General features: G+C 52.2%; 1 protein-coding gene across 1 annotated transcript in view; it reads left to right on the top strand.

Moving 5' to 3' along the window:
• The window catches only part of DAPK1 (death associated protein kinase 1), a 177,656-nt gene extending 163,101 nt beyond the window's left edge, over window positions 1-14,555 (top strand). The window contains exons 21-26 of the mRNA XM_035024483.1: window positions 444-896; window positions 3,110-3,307; window positions 4,255-4,393; window positions 5,890-6,010; window positions 9,309-9,497; window positions 12,026-14,555. Coding sequence (XP_034880374.1) covers window positions 444-896; window positions 3,110-3,307; window positions 4,255-4,393; window positions 5,890-6,010; window positions 9,309-9,497; window positions 12,026-13,258 — 2,333 coding nt within the window. The 3' untranslated portion in view covers window positions 13,259-14,555. The remainder of the gene's footprint in view (window positions 1-443; window positions 897-3,109; window positions 3,308-4,254; window positions 4,394-5,889; window positions 6,011-9,308; window positions 9,498-12,025) is intronic.
• Window positions 14,556-17,122: the final 2,567 nt, after the last annotated feature.

The following is a 17,122-nucleotide window of genomic DNA, read 5'->3' on the forward strand; positions in this document are numbered from 1 at the left end:
GTGAGGTTCGGGAATGCCTGACATATATCAGATCCGGTCCGCTCTCCCTGGACAGACCTGCTACTGTGTAGAATCCTTTTGCAGTCAACCTGACACAGTCTCATGGACCAGAGTGGGATCACTTCATCTGCATCTGTAGGGTCCAGGTGGGGACATTAACGGAAGGACAGTGTCATGGGCAAAAGTCAGGGGAACATCCCAGAGACGGTGAAGCATCCAAGGCCTGGGATGGAAGGAAACCATTCCCTCCTTGGGGCGGAAAGATGAGGAAGATCCTGTCTTGAGAAAACTGGAGCCCAGGGGGGAAGCCGCCCATGGGGGGGCGGAGGGGAGTCTAGAATCACAGACACACAACTGGTGTCAGAGAGGCAGTGAGGAGGGAGGAAGTACCTGGGCCTTCTCCTCCCCCCGCCCAGCCTGTCCAGTGCCTCCCGTTGGCTGACCCCAACCAGACGCCAAGTGGCAGGGGCGCCCCGGAGATGCAGGGTCGGCCTCTGGGGGACCGAGCAGCGCAGGAAAGGGCTACGGAAGGTGCAGCAGACCGGAAGCATCGAGGCAACATCCCGGACCCACTGCCACACAGCACTCGTGCCCAAAGCAGCAGGGAGTGGGACGAGAGTGTCCCGGGAAGGGACAGGGCGTGGGCCAGGGGGGAGGGGAGCAGGACACAGGCTGCCCTGGTCTCACCGCCTCCCGTCCACCTGCAGTGTCCGTGAGCATCAGCAACCTGTACCCGGGCTGTGAGCACGTGAGCGTGAGGAGCCGCAGCATGATGTTCGAGCCGGGCCTCACCCGAGGGACCCTGGAGGTGCTGGTGGCCCCGCCCCAGCACCCACACTGCGCAGCTGACGACCAGTCCACTAAGGCCATCGACATCCAGAACGCTTATCTGAACGGTACAGTAGCCCGCCCGCCCCCCAGGGGAGCACTCCCCTTTCCCTTCGCCAGGACTGTGAGTCAGACCCCTGCGGGAGCCTGTCCCCCTGCACCTGTCACAGCCCCCAAGGACGGAGGAGGAGCCGCACAAAGCGACCTTAGGACTGACCCAGTGAAGCCAGGCTGGTTAATAGCCCTAACTAGTGAAACTAAACCCCATGCCCTCCCGGGCACCTAGCAAAGCCCCAGGCACGCAGTAGGCGCTTAACAAATGACTGTTGAGTAAATCGTTTTCCGGGCACCTAGCAAAGCCCCAGGCACTCAGTAGGCACTTAATAAATGACTGTTGAGTAAATCGTTTTCTAAGCAGAGCAAATCATACACTTGGATTGGAAACCTCATAAAATTCAATCCCACTAGCAGTTTGACAAGTGCAAGCGTGAGAAGAGTTATCTTGAATACATCGACACTCGTGGCTGATGCTCTGCTGCAGGCGCGGGCGATTTTCTCCACAGGCACAATTTCACGTGTGTTCTTTGCCCTCAAACATTTCCAAGGGGGTGAAGCTTCAGATGTTACCAGGGAAGGTTACTTTCTCCAGCAACCGCTGTGCCCCCTATGTCGCTCTCCCCAGCCCCCAGAGCTCCCGGGGCCCCCAGTTGTCCCACGTCACTTGAACACCAGCCCCTGCCTTGCAGAGGCAAAGTTTAGAGCAGGGATAAAGCGATTTCTTGGAGACCCATCTGTGAGGACCGTATGAGCTGATCCAAGCGCCTGGTAGTGTGTCTGGTACAGGGGAGGCGCTCAGAAAATGCCAATCGGGAGCATCTTCACGTAGGAATTTGTTATTACTGTGAACCCCGTGAACAATAGATGTCAGTGTGTGTCACCCCGAGCTGTGGCTCTTCACCTTCAGTGTGCAGGTGGGCCCCCTGCGGGGCTTGTTGAAGACACAGACTGCCGCCCTGCCCCCAGAGCTGCTGATGCGGCCGGTCAGGGGGGTTCCCAGGTGTTGCTGCTGCTGTTGGTCCGGGAACCGCACTAGGAGAACCACTGGATCCAGTGAAGTGGAATTTAAGTCCATGGGCATTTTCTCTTTTAAACGCTGAGTGTTCTCTGAGATCCCGGAGTGGAGGTGGCGTGCAGCCTGCCCTCAGCACCCCTCGCTCACCCAGCTCCTCCCCGCCCCTCCCCGCCCCAAGTCTGGCTCCCAGTGCTCCCAGTTCTCCCCGTGCTAGGGGACTGTGCCTTTACTCCAAACCCTTCCCACTAACGCCTCAGCTGCCAGACCTAAGAGAGTCCTGCGCCCAGGGGTGCCTGTGCTCTAAGAGGAAGCTCCAGAAGAGTCCTTGGATCTTCCAGAATGAACTGTTGACTGCAGAATTTCTGACCCAAATAAGCACCGAGGGGAAGAATTAGTGAAAAGGAACTTGAAATCCTACAACATCAGTGGTCCTGCCTCGTTGCCCCAGAGGCCGGTGCATGGCTGGTCACCGTCCTGCTGGAATGTGGTCGTGTAGGGCTGGGGGAGCCCACATGCTGGATAGTCACTGGGAGGTTCTAGGTGCCTTAGGAACCATAATCAGAGCCTCACCCACAGACACTTCCAAGAAAACCCTCCATACCCGGTGCTCAGGTATGAGGGAGCAACTGCCCCCCAACCCTAGGGCACACAGCCTTCTACCCTGCTTGACCTTCTACTGCCCCCCACACTGGGTGAGCTTATGGACCCCACCTCCTCACAGTTCCATCCCCCCCTCCTTCAGATGCAGAACTGCTAATCAACTTCTGCATCTTTCACATGTGCAGATAGCCTGCTCACTTCTGACCTACCTGAGCAGGTCGCTTACTCACCTGCGGCAGGTGGATGTAGTCATTATTGAACCAAAATTAAATTACATATCTTAGTGACTTTTACGTTCAAAATTGTATACCCTGTCATGTTCCAAAAAGAATTTATACCTATTTGAAGATTAGGGAATCTTACCACATACGTTCTCTGACTGTGTGAGTTTGTTGATGGGGAACCCAAAGTCACCGGTTGGCTCTGACTCCTTCCTTGTGTGGGGTCATTCGTGTGGGGAAGTGGGGGGAGTGTGTGTGTCTTGAAGATGCATAGATAAACAGGTGGATGCTATGGACAGCACTCTGGGCAGTCCCTAAAGTGCTAAGAAAAATTGTGATTGGCATTTGCTGGTGGTGTTTCAGATAGTAATCTTTCTTCTCTCTGTAGGAGTCGGTGATTTCAGCGTGTGGGAATTCTCTGGAAATCCTGTATACTTCTGCTGTTATGACTACTTTGCCGCAAACGACCCCACGTCCATCCACGTCATTGTTTTCAGTCTGGAAGAACCCTACGAGATCCAGTTGAACCAAGTGATCTTCTGGCTGAATTTCCTGAAGTCTCTTGTGCCCGTTGAAGAACCCATCGGTAAGCTAGCACACCCCGGTGTGTGAGCGCCCTTCCCTCTGGGCGGATCTGCAACTCCGGGCTAACGGTGAGGCTCCCCTGGTCTGTCCTTCCTGCGATGAGAGTCCCACTCTGGACGGTTTCTGAGGCCCAGCTGCTCCCTTTGTTCGCAGGGAGTTATTACAGGATCACATTTTCCTGCCCTCTTCAGAGACCAAGTCTGAGCAATTCCTTGGGAACCGTTTCTCACTCTCTCCCTACACGTTAGAGCTGCGGTCACTTTGGTTGGGTGGGAGTGGAATCCATCCTTCGATGGCCTCTGTGCCTCTACCTAATGGTACGTGATGAATAAGCAGAATGAGCCCTCCTCCATTCTGTAGTTCCATCAAGAATGGACGGGACCATACTGAGTGAACGTATTATCTTAACTTTATTCCTAGAGCAGAAGACAGCGTGGAATACACTTTTGTTCCTTTCCATGGTGGACACTGGGCTATCCATTTTTTTCTTCAAAAATTATAGAATAATCAAATAATTGGACTTAACCTCCTCAGGGTACCTCCACTCTGCCTCTTTCTTTCTCATTCTTTTTGATGTTCCTAAACACTCCCCTGAGGAAAGGCTCTCTGTCTGTGTGCACCACAGATCCTCTCAGCCATTTCTGGGTGTTGCTGCATTCAGAGGGCTTTCTTTGTCTTGTAAAGGGTGCACCTGCCCAGAGTTCGATTTCCCCTCACCATGCAAGCAGGGCCCCCTTGGAGGAAGAGCTGAGAAGCTCCCTTGTGTTCTGTGGTCTGAGCCCAGGAAACAGGCTCATCCCGATGTTGGCCAGGCCTGGGCCTTCTTGCGGTGAGCCCGTGCGGTGGGCAGGCTGCACATCCAGAGGCCAGCATGGCCCCCCTCCCCCAGGGACGCGAGGCAGCCAGGAAGGAGGACCCACCTGTGACACGCCTGCTTTCTGCCCCCAGCCTTCGGCGGCAAGCTGAAGAACCCGCTGCATGTCGTCCTGGTGGCCACCCATGCCGACATCATGAATATGCCTCGGCCAGCTGGAGGCGAGTTCGGATATGACAAGGACACGTCCTTGCTCAAGGAGATCAGGAACAGGTGAGGGCGTCGCTGGTGGCAGGGGCCATCCCACAGAGCTCACAGACACAGAGGAAGGGATTGGAGGCCTCCTTTGCTTGGTTGGCTTTTGTGGTATTGTTTTTATTTTTATCAAAACATTGAAAACATAACAGATGCAACAGAAGTAAAGAGCACGGGATAAAAAACAACAAACTATGCACTTCTTTCCTCACCTCCCGGTACCACTGCCCAGGGGGAGCTTCTGGTAGGGGTTTCATGCATTGATTTTCCACTTTCTGGAGGCAGCTCTAGTTGACAGGTAACATTATCTACTTAACATCCACATCGTGGTGATTTGACGTCCGCGGTGCCCATCTAGCTAGTTAGCGCATCCATCACCTTCCATCTCTCTCTCTTTTCTCCTTATTTCTTTTTATTATTTTTTGGTGAGAATGTTTCTCACCCCAAAATGTTTAAGTTCAACCCTTAGCAAGGGGCGCCTGGATGGCTCAGTCGTTAAGCGTCCGCCTTCGGCTCAGGTCATGATCCCAGGGTCCTGGGATTGAGCCCCGCATCAGGCTCCCTGCTCTGCGGGAAGCCTGCTTCTCTCTCCCCCACTCCCCCTGCTTGTGTTCCCTCTCTCACTGTGTCTCTGTCTGTCAAATAAGTAAATAAAATCTTAAAAAAAAAAAAATAAGTTCAACCCTTAGTGAATGTCTGTCATATACAGTGTCATCAATGGTTGACACCATGGTTGATGTAGACCTCGGTTCTTTTTGTTGCTTTAACCTCAGTTCTGACGACTGTCTTCTTACCACTGAGCAGAATCGCTCACTGTCAAAGTTGCTGCTCCTTAGGGGCTCGTGACTCGGGGGTCCTGACCTGTCTGGAAAGTGGGAAGGCCTGGAGGGAGAAATACCAGCGTGACTTTCCTGGCACGTGTTTCTGTGAAACTTCTGGTTCATTGATCAGTGTGGACGTGCACAGGTCACAGTGCAGAAATATGTATTTTTACATAGCATCTGTCAAAAAAACTTTGAAGCTGCAGCTCTATGTAATCTGCCAGTAATGCGAATTCTCGATTGATCGACTGTAGACACTTCCTGTGGTCCTCCTGATAGGAAAAAGAGGGCTCGTACTAATATTTTCCATCGAAGCTGTGGCTGTCAGGCCCATCGTCTGCTCTTACGCCGTCACCCTGCAATGGCGTCCATCCTCCTAGCATGCAAGGGGAGGGCACAGGCCTCACCTGTCCTGCGTCAGGGGACCTGGAATCTTCCCATACTGTGTCCCTGCCATTTTGTGGGACTGGAGCCGCCCCTCGCCCATCTGCCGCCGCCACCCGCGGGACTCGGAGCGTGCGGGTCCCCACCCCTCGCACCCACGTTACATGACAGAAGCCAGCAGGCGGTGGGGAGGGGCGGCCTTTGCAAGGTCACGAGAACTTTCTGGCTTCAGGCCAGCAGGACGCTGCCGTCTGGGGGGACACCTGGTAGGACCACAGCACCCTGAGGAGGCCGCTGCTCTTCCCTTAGGTTTGGGAACGATCTTCACATTTCAAACAAGCTGTTTGTTCTGGATGCCGGCGCTTCAGGCTCTAAGGACATGAAGGTCCTTCGAAGTCACCTGCAAGACATCCGGAGCCAAATTGTGTCGGTGAGTGAGCTGGGAGGCTGCAGGCCCATGTTTGCCCAGACCGTCCGGTCACCCCAGAGCGGGCCGCTCAGGCTGTCCTCGGGGTCAGGTTCAGTCCTCAAGGGCCCCAGGATGAGGCAGCTGCATGGCGGTTTTTGTGTCCCATTGCTCAGGGAGGAGGAAGGAAGGGTGAGAACAAGGAGGTGGCCTGGAGAGGAGGGGGCTGTGGCGTGGGGGCACCTTAGCGTGTCTGGGATTCTGACAGTTTCGGTAACAGGGCCTTTTACAAATCACAAAAGCTACCCAGAAGTGACTTATTGTGTGATATTTAGAAAATGCAGAGGAGCGGGCGCCTGGGTGGCTCAGTTGGTTAAGCGACTGCCTTCGGCTCAGGTCATGATCCTGGAGTCCTGGGATCGAGTCCCGCATCGGGCTCCCTGCTCGGCAGGGAGTCTGCTTCTCCCTCTGACCCTCCCGCCTCTCGTGTGCTCTCTGTCTCTCTCATTCTCTCTGTCTCAAATAAATAAATAAAATCTTTAAAAAAAAAAAGAAAAGAAAAGAAAAGAAAATGCGGAGGAGCATCTGCGTGGCTCAGTCAGTTAAGTGTCCGAACTTGGTTTTGGCTCAGGTCTTGATCTCATGGGTCATGAGATCTAGCCCCACATCGGGCTCCGCGCTCAGCCCGGGGTCCGCTTGAGGATTCTCTCCCTCTGTCCCTCCCCCCACCCTTGTGCATGTGCTCTCTTTCTCTCTCTCTAAATAAATAAATTTATTTTTTAAGATTTTATTTATGCATTTATTTAAAACCGACAGAGCATGAGTGCGTGCACAGTTGCATGAGCAAGGGGGAGGGACAGAAGCAGGCTCCCCGCTGAGCAGGGAGCCTGATGCAGGGCTTGGTCCCAGGACCCATGACCTGAGGCGAAGTCAGCCGCTTAACCGACTGAGTCACCCAGGCGCCTCCATGAATAAATAAATTAAAAAAAAAAAGAGGGGTGCCTCTTAGCAGAGTTAGTACAGCTCCAGCACACATCCTATGGGAATGAGACAATTGGGTTGGGTTTTTTATCTTAAAATTTCAGTGGAAGAATAAATAAAACATATTATAAGGGCTGTGTAATTAGTAAATCCCAAATCAAAAAAATCAGTAAGTGGAATACGTGAGTGTAGAAGTAAATCACAATATCTACAGAAATTCAATAGAAAACAAAGATGCTATTTCAATTTTGGGGAAAATGTTATTTCATCCATGACCTGACACAACTAGCTATTAATCTAGAATGAAATGAGACTGAGTTCTACTCACTGCGAATCCCAAAAAGAAATTCTACGTGGATTAAAACTATTAAATGTGAAAAAGAAGAAGACAAAAACCGCAATATCTTGAATGTGTTTTTAAAATAATTTGGTACTGCTTTGGAAAACCTTTTAGGTAATATAGAGAACCCTAGGAATTTTCAAAGAAAGTGTCCCTATTTGACAACATAAAAGCTAAAATTTCTTTTCTGGCAAATAAATTCCATGAACAAAGTTAAAAGGTAAAATAGACTGGAAAAAATATTCTCAATGCCTCTAACCCCTAAAAGGTTGCTACTCTATAATATTCGAAAAGTTCTCCCGAGCTGACACGAAAGGGTAAACATCCCAAGGGCAGAATGCTCCCTGGAAAGTTCCTGCTGCCCCAGCCTGGGTGGGAATGAGGAGCGTGTGTCTGTCTCCCTCCCCTGGTGGCGGGTGGCCCCTCCCCTCGTGGCGGGTGGCCCCTCCAGTTAGAGCTTATTGCTTCCCAGCTGGGACATGCCCCCATTCACAACACCAGGCTCCAGTTCCAGATGTGCTGTAGGAACCTTCAGGAAAACTCTGGACTTTCTGAAGCCCAGTCTTTGCCTTCTGATGGGGGCCACAGTAAGGCACAGTCAGTGAGTGGAGTAGTCTGGGGTGGCTCAGAGGAACCCGATCACAGAAACCAGTGGGCAGCGATCGGGGACAGTGGTCTGGGAAGGACCCCAGCCCCTTCCCACCAGGGGGCATCAGGGCCTCTGCCCCAGGCTCTAGGGAGTCCCTGGAGAGTTCTGAACTGGGGTGTGTTGAGATCGTCTGCTTCACACCCCCCACCCTTAACTCCTGAGGCCCAGCAGGTGGAACCCAGCAAACAGACTGCCTTTTTGCCTGAGAGCTTTGTTTTACGAATAGGGAGTGGAATTTAGCTGACATAAAGGTAGGATACAAGAAGGGACTGCCCGATTAATGATGCAGGGCAATGTATGGCTGGTGTTGTTTTTAAAGTAGGACGGTGTGCGGATTATCTGAGTCTGTCACAAAATGATTTATTTAATCCAATTAAAAGATAAAAACCCTATTTCAAGGGGAATGGGGGGATAGGCAAAATGGGTGAAAGGGGGTGGGAGATGCAGCCTTCCAGCTGTGGAAGGAATAAGTCACAGGAATAAAAGACACAGCACAGGGAATATAATCAATAGTATTGTACTAGTGTGTGGTGACCGAAGTCCAGTCCCCACGTTGCACCCCTGAAACTCACGTAACATTGCGTGTCAACTATACTCAAATAAAATTTCTTGGAGGTAATTTAAGAAAGAAATCTATTTCAAGCCCATGAAGAACTAGTCTAACCTAAACTGTATGTCCGCAACAGTCCCACGAATACCTAATTTTCTGATAAAAATCCACTGCAGTATTGCTAACAACAGTTCATCTCTTTTCCTCTCCCTTTGCTCATAAAGTGACCATCTTCTGGCTGAAAGAGTCGCTCCAGGGGAGGGAGGGAGGGAACACAGCATTAGGGGTTAAAGGAGCACTCTGATTGAGTCTCTGTTCCAAAAGCATTGTTGCGAAGCCTCACCAACTCTTTAACTGTTAACAGTAGAAATGAAAGCATCCGTACCATTTTACACTTGTAAGTGGGTTTCGCGGAGAGGTCACACTTTAAAAAAGAACTGGCCCAGGTGGCGCCTGGGTGGCTCAGTCGTTAGGCGTCTGCCTTCGGCTCAGGTCATGATGCCAGGGTCCTGGGATCGAGCCCCACATCGGGCTCGCTGCTCGGCGGGAAGCCTGCTTCTCCCTCTCCCACTCCCCCTGCTTGTGTTCTCTCTCTCGCTGTGTATCTCTCTCTGTCAAATAAATAAAATCTTAAAAAAAAAAAAAAAAAAAAGAACTGGCCCAGTATGCCCAACAAAAAAGCACTCACTCGTCCCGAGTATTTCTTGCAACGATGCAGAAAAGAGTGCCATCCTCTCTACCTGGGCTTCTCCGAGGGAGCCCCTCGGCCGCAGGTTGACCTGTCCTGTCCTGCATGTTCTAGGTGTGCCCTCCGATGACCCACCTGTGTGAGAAAATCATGTCCACGCTGCCTTCCTGGAGGAAGCTCAACGGGCCCAACCAGCTCATGTCGCTGCAGCAGTTCGTGTACGACGTGCAAGACCAGCTGAACCCACTGGCCAGAGAGGGCGACCTCAGGCGCATAGCCCAGCAGCTGCACAGTGCTGGCGAGGTAGGGGCTGCAGCCCAGGCGGGGGTGTGGGAGGGGCTCCACGGACGTGCTTCTGTCCCCGCGCGGAAGGTGCTTGGAGTCTGGAGAGGCGGAATGGAAAGTGCCCAACTACCCATAATCTATCCAGACACGGGGCTGTCCCACAGAGGCCCAGGTGATTCTCTGACCTGCAGTTCTCGGCTCCCCCACGCCCCCTAGAGCTGTCCCGTGGTTGTGTTCAGATTTGTTCGTTTTCCAGCTCTTACGGGTTAAGGAGCCCAGTTCCCGCCGCATGGGGCGACTGGGCCTCTCTTCTTTCCTCCTGGGGCACCTGGTGCTTAGCTGTGATTCCTGCAGCCTCTGGATGCAGCTCAGCAGGGGCTGTTACGTGTTCCAAACAGACTCTCAGGTTCACAGATGATCAAGAAAAGGCGGTGACGAGAAGATGTCCGGAGACATTACAACCCAGCGAGCAGTGTCCCCGGAAATGACCAAGAAATGGGGATCTTTGCTCCTGCTTGTATGGCATTCAGCACTGGGGTGCGGCTTGGGAATGCCGTTCTAATTCCCTCCTCTGCCTGTCCCCAGAGAGGGGGCCTCGCCTTCCTGTTCCTCCGTCCTGTGACATCAGGGGACAGTTGAGGCTAGGCTGGGCCACAAAGAGCAGTTCCGAACATGAAAACCCAGAGGCAGTTCTGAGAATTTTAGACACCAGGAGCTTCCTGTGCGGTCTCAGTGTCCCCCTGACTCAAGGCCCGTGTGTGTGGATCAGATAGGCTTGACATGACAACTGAATCCAGTGACCCTGAAAACTAGAGCGTCAAGCAGTGAGAGCAGGAGCATCTGAACTCCCCTGAGACTACCGGTCATCTACAGGCCCCTCTGGCCGTACTTTAAAGTGACTGAATCCAAGGACTGGGATCCAAGCTAAGATTAACCGGAATAATAAACTCACTCCACTGGCCCAGTATTCTCTTGCCTTCTGGTATTTGACGAGCAGTTTCTAGATCCAGGGTATAATCCACTTTATTCTTCATTCTCCTTGCCCTTGAGACTTTAGTAAGTGGGTAAGTGATGATCTGGTGGTAGGAGTAAGGAAGGGGAATCTGTCAGGTGCCCCCGCTCCGCTCGGCCACCAGCCCCTCCCCCAGTCCTGTTACTGACCGCTGGTAACGAAGCTCCTAGGCACATGTCACCGGTTGTCCTGATGCCTGTTTCTGCTCCGGGACCCCTCACTGCACGAAGTCTCCTGTGGGGCTGGTGTCTCAGTCTGTCTTCCCTGACTGACACTTTGCTCCATTGGCTTTCTCTCTCTCTGTTCTATTTATTTATTTTTCAAGTATGACATTGCACCCCCAAATAATTTAGCCTGTAGCTCCTAAGCCGTGGGGTCCTCTCCCACTAGTACAGGGTGGAGGAGGGACAGTAAAGTAGTCCCCGAATTGAGACCAAAGAAACGAAGGAGGCGACTCCTTAGAGTTCACACATTTTTATTCGGGGTAGCTTACGAGCAGGGGAGATGGGGCGGGCAAGGACCCAGCCGCACTGCGCTTCTCCACAAAGTCTGGAGTGTTGTCTATGGATTTTATAGCGCAGGGGGATGCACAGAAGGGCAGTGCAGTGAGAGCAAAGGGTCCACGTGCCCCTCACTGACATCTAACATTGAATTAGGTCTTGCAGCACCACGTGTGTGTGTGAGGAAGGGAAGAGACTTTGTTATCTTTTTTTTTTTTAAAGATTTTATTTATTTATTTGACAGAGAGAGAGAGACAGTGAGAGAGGGAACACAAGCAGGGGGAGTGGGAGAGGGAGAAGCAGGCTTCCCGCGGAGCAGGGAGCCCGATGCGGGGCTCGATCCCAGGACTCTGGGATCATGACCTGAGCCGAAGGCAGACGCTTAACGACTGAGCCACCCAGGTGCCCCGAGACTTTGTTATCTTTGACAAATTTACAAAGGGCCAATAAGCAAGCTTCCCACCCTCCTGGCCTTGGTGGGTGTTTCTCAGGTTCATGTATTAATCTCCAGGAGTCTCTGGACACCACGTAGCTGAGGGCATCCACGAGTGGACGTGAACAAGACAGAGGGCTAAGGATGGAGTCACCCACATTAGCACAATATAATTAATTATGTTCCAGAAACATAGCACTGATGTAATAGTCCTCATTGGAGCATTTGCCACTTACCCCAGTCATTTCTTTCGTAGCTGTTTTTATTCATTTGTGTGTTTATTTGGGGATGTAGAATCCAGTCAGAATTTACTCATTGCATTTGGCCACCACCTCTCTCTCTTTTATGTCTTTCATTCATTACGTTGACCTTTTTTTTCAATTGTCAAAGGGAGGCTTTTTGGTTTCTCTCATAACCTTCTCAGGCTGCTATTTGGGGTCTGTGTTGGATTTCCGAGATCCGTCCACATCAATGCCCTGGGTCAGTTTTTGCAGCACGTGCGCAGATTTTATCATTGCCTGGGTCCTCTCGCGCTCTGCACAGCTGGTGCATCTGGCCATCTCGGTCCCCATGTGTGACCTCCTGTTGTCCCTTCTGGCAGATCAACATCATGCAGAGTGAAACGGTCCAGGACGTGTTACTCCTGGACCCCCGCTGGCTCTGCACCAACGTCCTGGGGAAGCTGCTCTCCGTGGAGACCCCGCGGGCCCTGCACCACTACCGGGGCCGCTACACCGTGGAAGACGTCCAGCGCCTGGTGCCCGACAGTGACGTGGAGGAGCTGCTGCAGATCCTCGATGCCATGGACATCTGCGCCCGGGACCTGAGCAGCGGGACCATGGTGGACATCCCTGCCCTGATCAAGACAGACAACCTCCACCGCTCCTGGACGGACGAGGAGGACGAGGGGAGGGTCTATGGTGGCGTGCGCATCGTCCCCGTGGAGTACCTCACCCCCTTCCCGTGCGGCATCTTTCACAAGGTCCAGGTGAACCTCTGCCGGTGGATCCACCAGCAGAGCGCTGAGGGCGACGCAGACATCCGCCTGTGGGTGAACGGCTGCAAGATTGCCAACCGTGGGGCCGAGCTGCTGGTGCTTCTCGTCAACCACGGCCAGGGCATCGAGGTGCAGGTGCGAGGGCTGGAGACGGAAAAGATCAAGTGCTGCCTCCTGCTGGACTCCGTGTGCAGCACCATGGAGAACGTCATGGCCACCACGCTCCCGGGGCTGCTGACGGTGAAGCATTACCTGAGCCCCCAGCAGCTGCGGGAGCACCATGAGCCCGTCATGATCTACCAGCCGCGGGACTTCTTCCGGGCGCAGACCCTGAAGGAGACCTCACTGACGAACACCATGGGTGGGTACAAGGAGAGCTTCAGCAGCATCATGTGCTTTGGGTGTCACGACGTGTACTCACAGGCCAGCCTAGGGATGGACATCCACGCCTCAGATCTGAACCTCCTGACCCGGAGGAAACTATGTCGTCTCCTGGACCCCCCCGATCCCATGGGAAAGGACTGGTGCCTTCTCGCCATGAACTTGGGTCTCCCCGACCTTGTGGCGAAGTACAACACCAATAACGGGGCTCCCAAGGAGTTCCTCCCAAGCCCGGTCCACGCCCTGCTCCGGGAATGGGCCTCCTACCCTGAGAGCACGGTGGGCATCCTCATGTCCAAACTGCGGGAGCTGGGGCGTCGGGACGCGGCGGACTTTCTACTGAAGGCGTCCTCTGTGTTCAAGATCAACCTCGACGGCAATGGCCAGGAGGCCTATGACTCAAGCTGCAACAGTGGCACATCTTACAATTCCATTAGCTCCGTCGTGTCCCGGTGAGGGCAGCCTTTGGCTTGGGCAGGGTCTCTTTGGACTGCAGACCAGGGGGACGCAGCCCCTCTTTCCCATCGGAAATTCAGGGTGCATCTTCCCTGTGCCCACATACTGAAGGACGCCACCCTCCCTCCTGCTTTACCAATCTCTCTGCCACTACCTCCCTCCCACTCACACACTCCACTGTATGTGAATGGTCTTTCTAGTTTCAGAGCAGACCATACATAACCCTGTCCTTTGACCATTTGAGAAACTAGCGTCCCTCCTCTCTGCGTTCTGGATCCATCTCTCATCTCCAGCACCTTGCTTCTTGCTGATAATTTTACTGGAATTCCTAGCTTTCAATGAAATTTTTTAAACTACAGATTGTCCTTTAAAGAAAAAAAAAAAGCACACATTTATCCAAAATGTGTATTTCTTATCCTCTTTTTCTTGTTAGACCATGTCCTCAGCTTCTCTCTTTGATATTTGTAGGAAAGACTCCCATGTGTGGAATCCCGCTGTATGACTGATAAACAGACAACATGTGAGTGCCTTTGCAGAAGAGGGTGTGTTTGAGACCATCCAGGTCAGCCAGGAGCTGTCGTGAAGGAGACGCTCCCTCTCTGTCCCTTGCTGTCTGCTGATCATCGCCAGAGGTGCTTCACCCTGAGGTTTTTTTTTTTTCCCCCAGTAATTCTTGTGTTTCACTTGGCAAGGAAAGGGGAGGAAGGAATCCTCTTCTAGAGTCATTTTACGGCCAGTGTTGTTTTCATGGAAACACATGTCTTTGTTGTTCTTGTTTAAACGTCAATGTGCGCGTCCACGCAGTACCTGCAGACTGTCCCCCTGCCTCATTCCCACGCATCTCAGGTAGAAGGTGACACAGCTGTAGGTGAGGAAGGTCTGTGGGAGAACTCAGAACACCCCTGACCTGTGATGTGACAGTCCGTTGTCACTGGTGCACAGAAGATGATTTTCACATTTAGATCCTGGTTCCATAACTTCATATACTTGAAGTCTAATAAGACGAAGGAAGCCAGTTTCCTTGCAGTGATTTTAAATTGTGATAGAGTATTAAGTTGATATGAGGGAACGTGTCCTAATTCTTCTGTCCTGGGAAGCATGTAATTTTAATGTTACATTACATGTGTGTATATGTGTGTGTATATATATATATATGCAGTATGTATATACATATATATGAATACAGGTATTTTTACTTAATCTATACAATGTAGTAAAAAGATGTTGGTTTTTCTTTTCTGTTCTCTTTTTTTCTTTTCCCTTTTTTTAATATAAATAAACTATTGCTTGTTGCATTCGATTGTTAGTCTTTCATTCAAAAGGAATCCTTTATCTCTGTTTTGTTTTCACCCAGCAGTAACCCACAGAGCAGGCAAACCACACTGAAGTCCAGAAAGTCCGTGAACCTGAACCCCCGTATGGAAACACCAGCTTATCTGGGGGGTGTTACTACTAAAATTGGGAACGGTACGGGGAAATGGGAAGAGCCCAGAGGGTTTTCACATTTGTTCTCAGCTGAAGAAGGGAGCCCTTTCCGTTGTCCTTGCGTGACCCAAACACACGCGGAATCCTGGAGGCCCCACGTGGGCACCCGGGGAGCTTTCTCTGTCTGTACAGACGTGCGGGGAATGGCCCGCAGGAGCGAGAGCAAACCTCCCGCACGAGATGCCCAGCTCCCGCCCTTCCTTCCACCCAGAGCCCCGGCCCCGCGACGTCCGCTGGAAATCAGCTTAGACCTGTGTGGTACCGCTCAGTGACAAAACCTGCATTTAGGGGGCGCCTGGGTGGCTCAGATGGTTAAGCATCTGCCTTTGGCTCAGGTCATGATCCCAGGGTCCTGGGATCGAGCCCCACGTCGGGCTCCTTGCTCAGCAGGGAGTCTGCTTCTCCTTCTGCCTGCTGCTCCCCCCACTTGTGCTCTCTCTCTGACAAATGAATAAATAAAATTAAAAAAAAACAACCTGCATTTAGTAAAATCTCAAGGTTTTAAACAAAAGAAAAAGGATTTGAAGGAAAACACTAAAATGGTAACGATTTTCTCCGTGGGGCTGGGAATACAGTCCACTTCTGTTTTGCCCAAACTGCCCACAATAAACACAGTCTATGTTATAATGAGAAAAAGAAACATAAATGAAACAAAACTAAAAGCCACATGGAGATATGCCTGCAAAGGGCAGCACTGAGACTGAAGCTGTGGTCACCTCACAAGAGGGGATGCCGTTGTCTTGTGTCACCTCCATCCTGAGTGGTCACTTCACTCTCTCCTGCTTCAAAGAGAGTGTCACAGGGGAGGGACGCGGCACCAGGACGCTGGGACCCAGAATGTTGGTCTCTGGCAGCATCTGTATGTAAATCCCAGAGAAGGATCTGGTCCCGCATGGGTCCCTGAGCAGCCCTGCACAGAACATGGAGGGCGGGGAGTTGGAGTCTGCGACAGTCTGGCCCCGGGGACCCTGGGGCGAGGCTGGGAAAGGAGCCATTCTTCCCAAGAAGGGAGTTGTGTTAACAGGGGAAAGGGGCAGAGGGAGGATGCTGGGCAAAGAAAAGCAAAGGACTGCAAGAGTCTGTACTTGTCTTTGATGCAGGTGCTGGGATTGGAACATGTTCCAAAGGATGTGGCCACCTGGGCTCTCGCAATGTTGAAGCCATAATGGGAACCATTACAACCCAAATCTGAATGGCTTAAGGACCACGGAGCTCCCTGCCCCATTCTGGGAAAGACCATGGGGAGCCTCCTGGGGGGCTTTTGGAGTCTTGAGAGCATGAACTCAGGTGAGGCTGGAAGTGTCTGGCAAAGTCCCATCCTGGGCAGCCAGCTCCGCCTCCTGCAGGAGGGAAGAAACCAGAACACAGCTCCCCTCCTGCTGCCACAGAGAGACTCAGATGGTGCAAGGTCCTGGGAACCACAAAGACAAGCCTCATGGGATCTTTTTCTTAGTGTTGCAGTGAAGTGCACTCGGGAACAGGCTCCTCACCCCCTCTGGGTGGTGCTGCCCTTGGTACAAAGCCCACTCCTGGGCTGCCCTGTGGGGCCCGAGGTCTCCATATGCACAGGAGCTTCCCAGGGACCGAAGACTTTATGGCCTGGTCTGGAGGCCACTGTGGGAGTTCTGATTGGTTCAGAAATTTGGATTCCAAGAAAAGGAATCAGAACCGTGGGTGGGAATTCTGGTGGACAGTTTGCAGAAAGGGCAGAAAGGGGTATAATTACAACTACAGGATTCCTCAAAATGTTGAAATGAATCGTCCCCACCATGTCCTGAGTCCACACGGGTCTTCCTGAATGCTGGAAGGTAAGGGAAAATTCTTCTCTACCCTCAAGGTCTTCCTGCTGGACTAAGAACTAAATTGGTATGAGACAGATTAACAGGAGAGAAAACCAAAATTCTCTTACGTGAGCAGCAAGGCCCAATAATGAGATGGAGCCCACGGAAGTGACCCAGGCTGCAGTTTTCAGACTTTTTAGACAGAGACAACGGATCTGTGGGGAACTGACAGGACCAGGAAAACCTAACTCCGGGAGCTTCACTCAGGAAGGAATTCTGCACAGAATGTGGGCTGGGAGGGACATGAGGACCAAGGAACAGGGTTGTTCACCCAGCGTGCTGGGCTCCGAATCTCCCGTCTCTGGTGCCGAGACTGTCTCTGTCTCTGGGTATCGGGAGGGCACCTTCCACAGGGAGAGTTCTTGCCTGCTCTCGGGGGGGATGGGGGAGGAGCTGAGTGTCTGAGTGTCTCTCGAGTAACTTTTATTTATCAAAATCAGTGTGCCCAAGAGGCAGCTCACCCAGAGGGTGCCCCTTGGCCCCTCAGCCCTCCTGCTGCGACCGTGGAGAAGGCGGTCCCGAGGGAAGGGCCGGCCTG

Source organism: Mirounga leonina, unplaced genomic scaffold (assembly GCF_011800145.1).
Source record: "Mirounga leonina isolate KUSES-001 unplaced genomic scaffold, KU_Mleo_1.0 Mir_179, whole genome shotgun sequence".
In the NCBI taxonomy this organism is placed as follows: Eukaryota; Metazoa; Chordata; class Mammalia; order Carnivora; family Phocidae; genus Mirounga; species Mirounga leonina.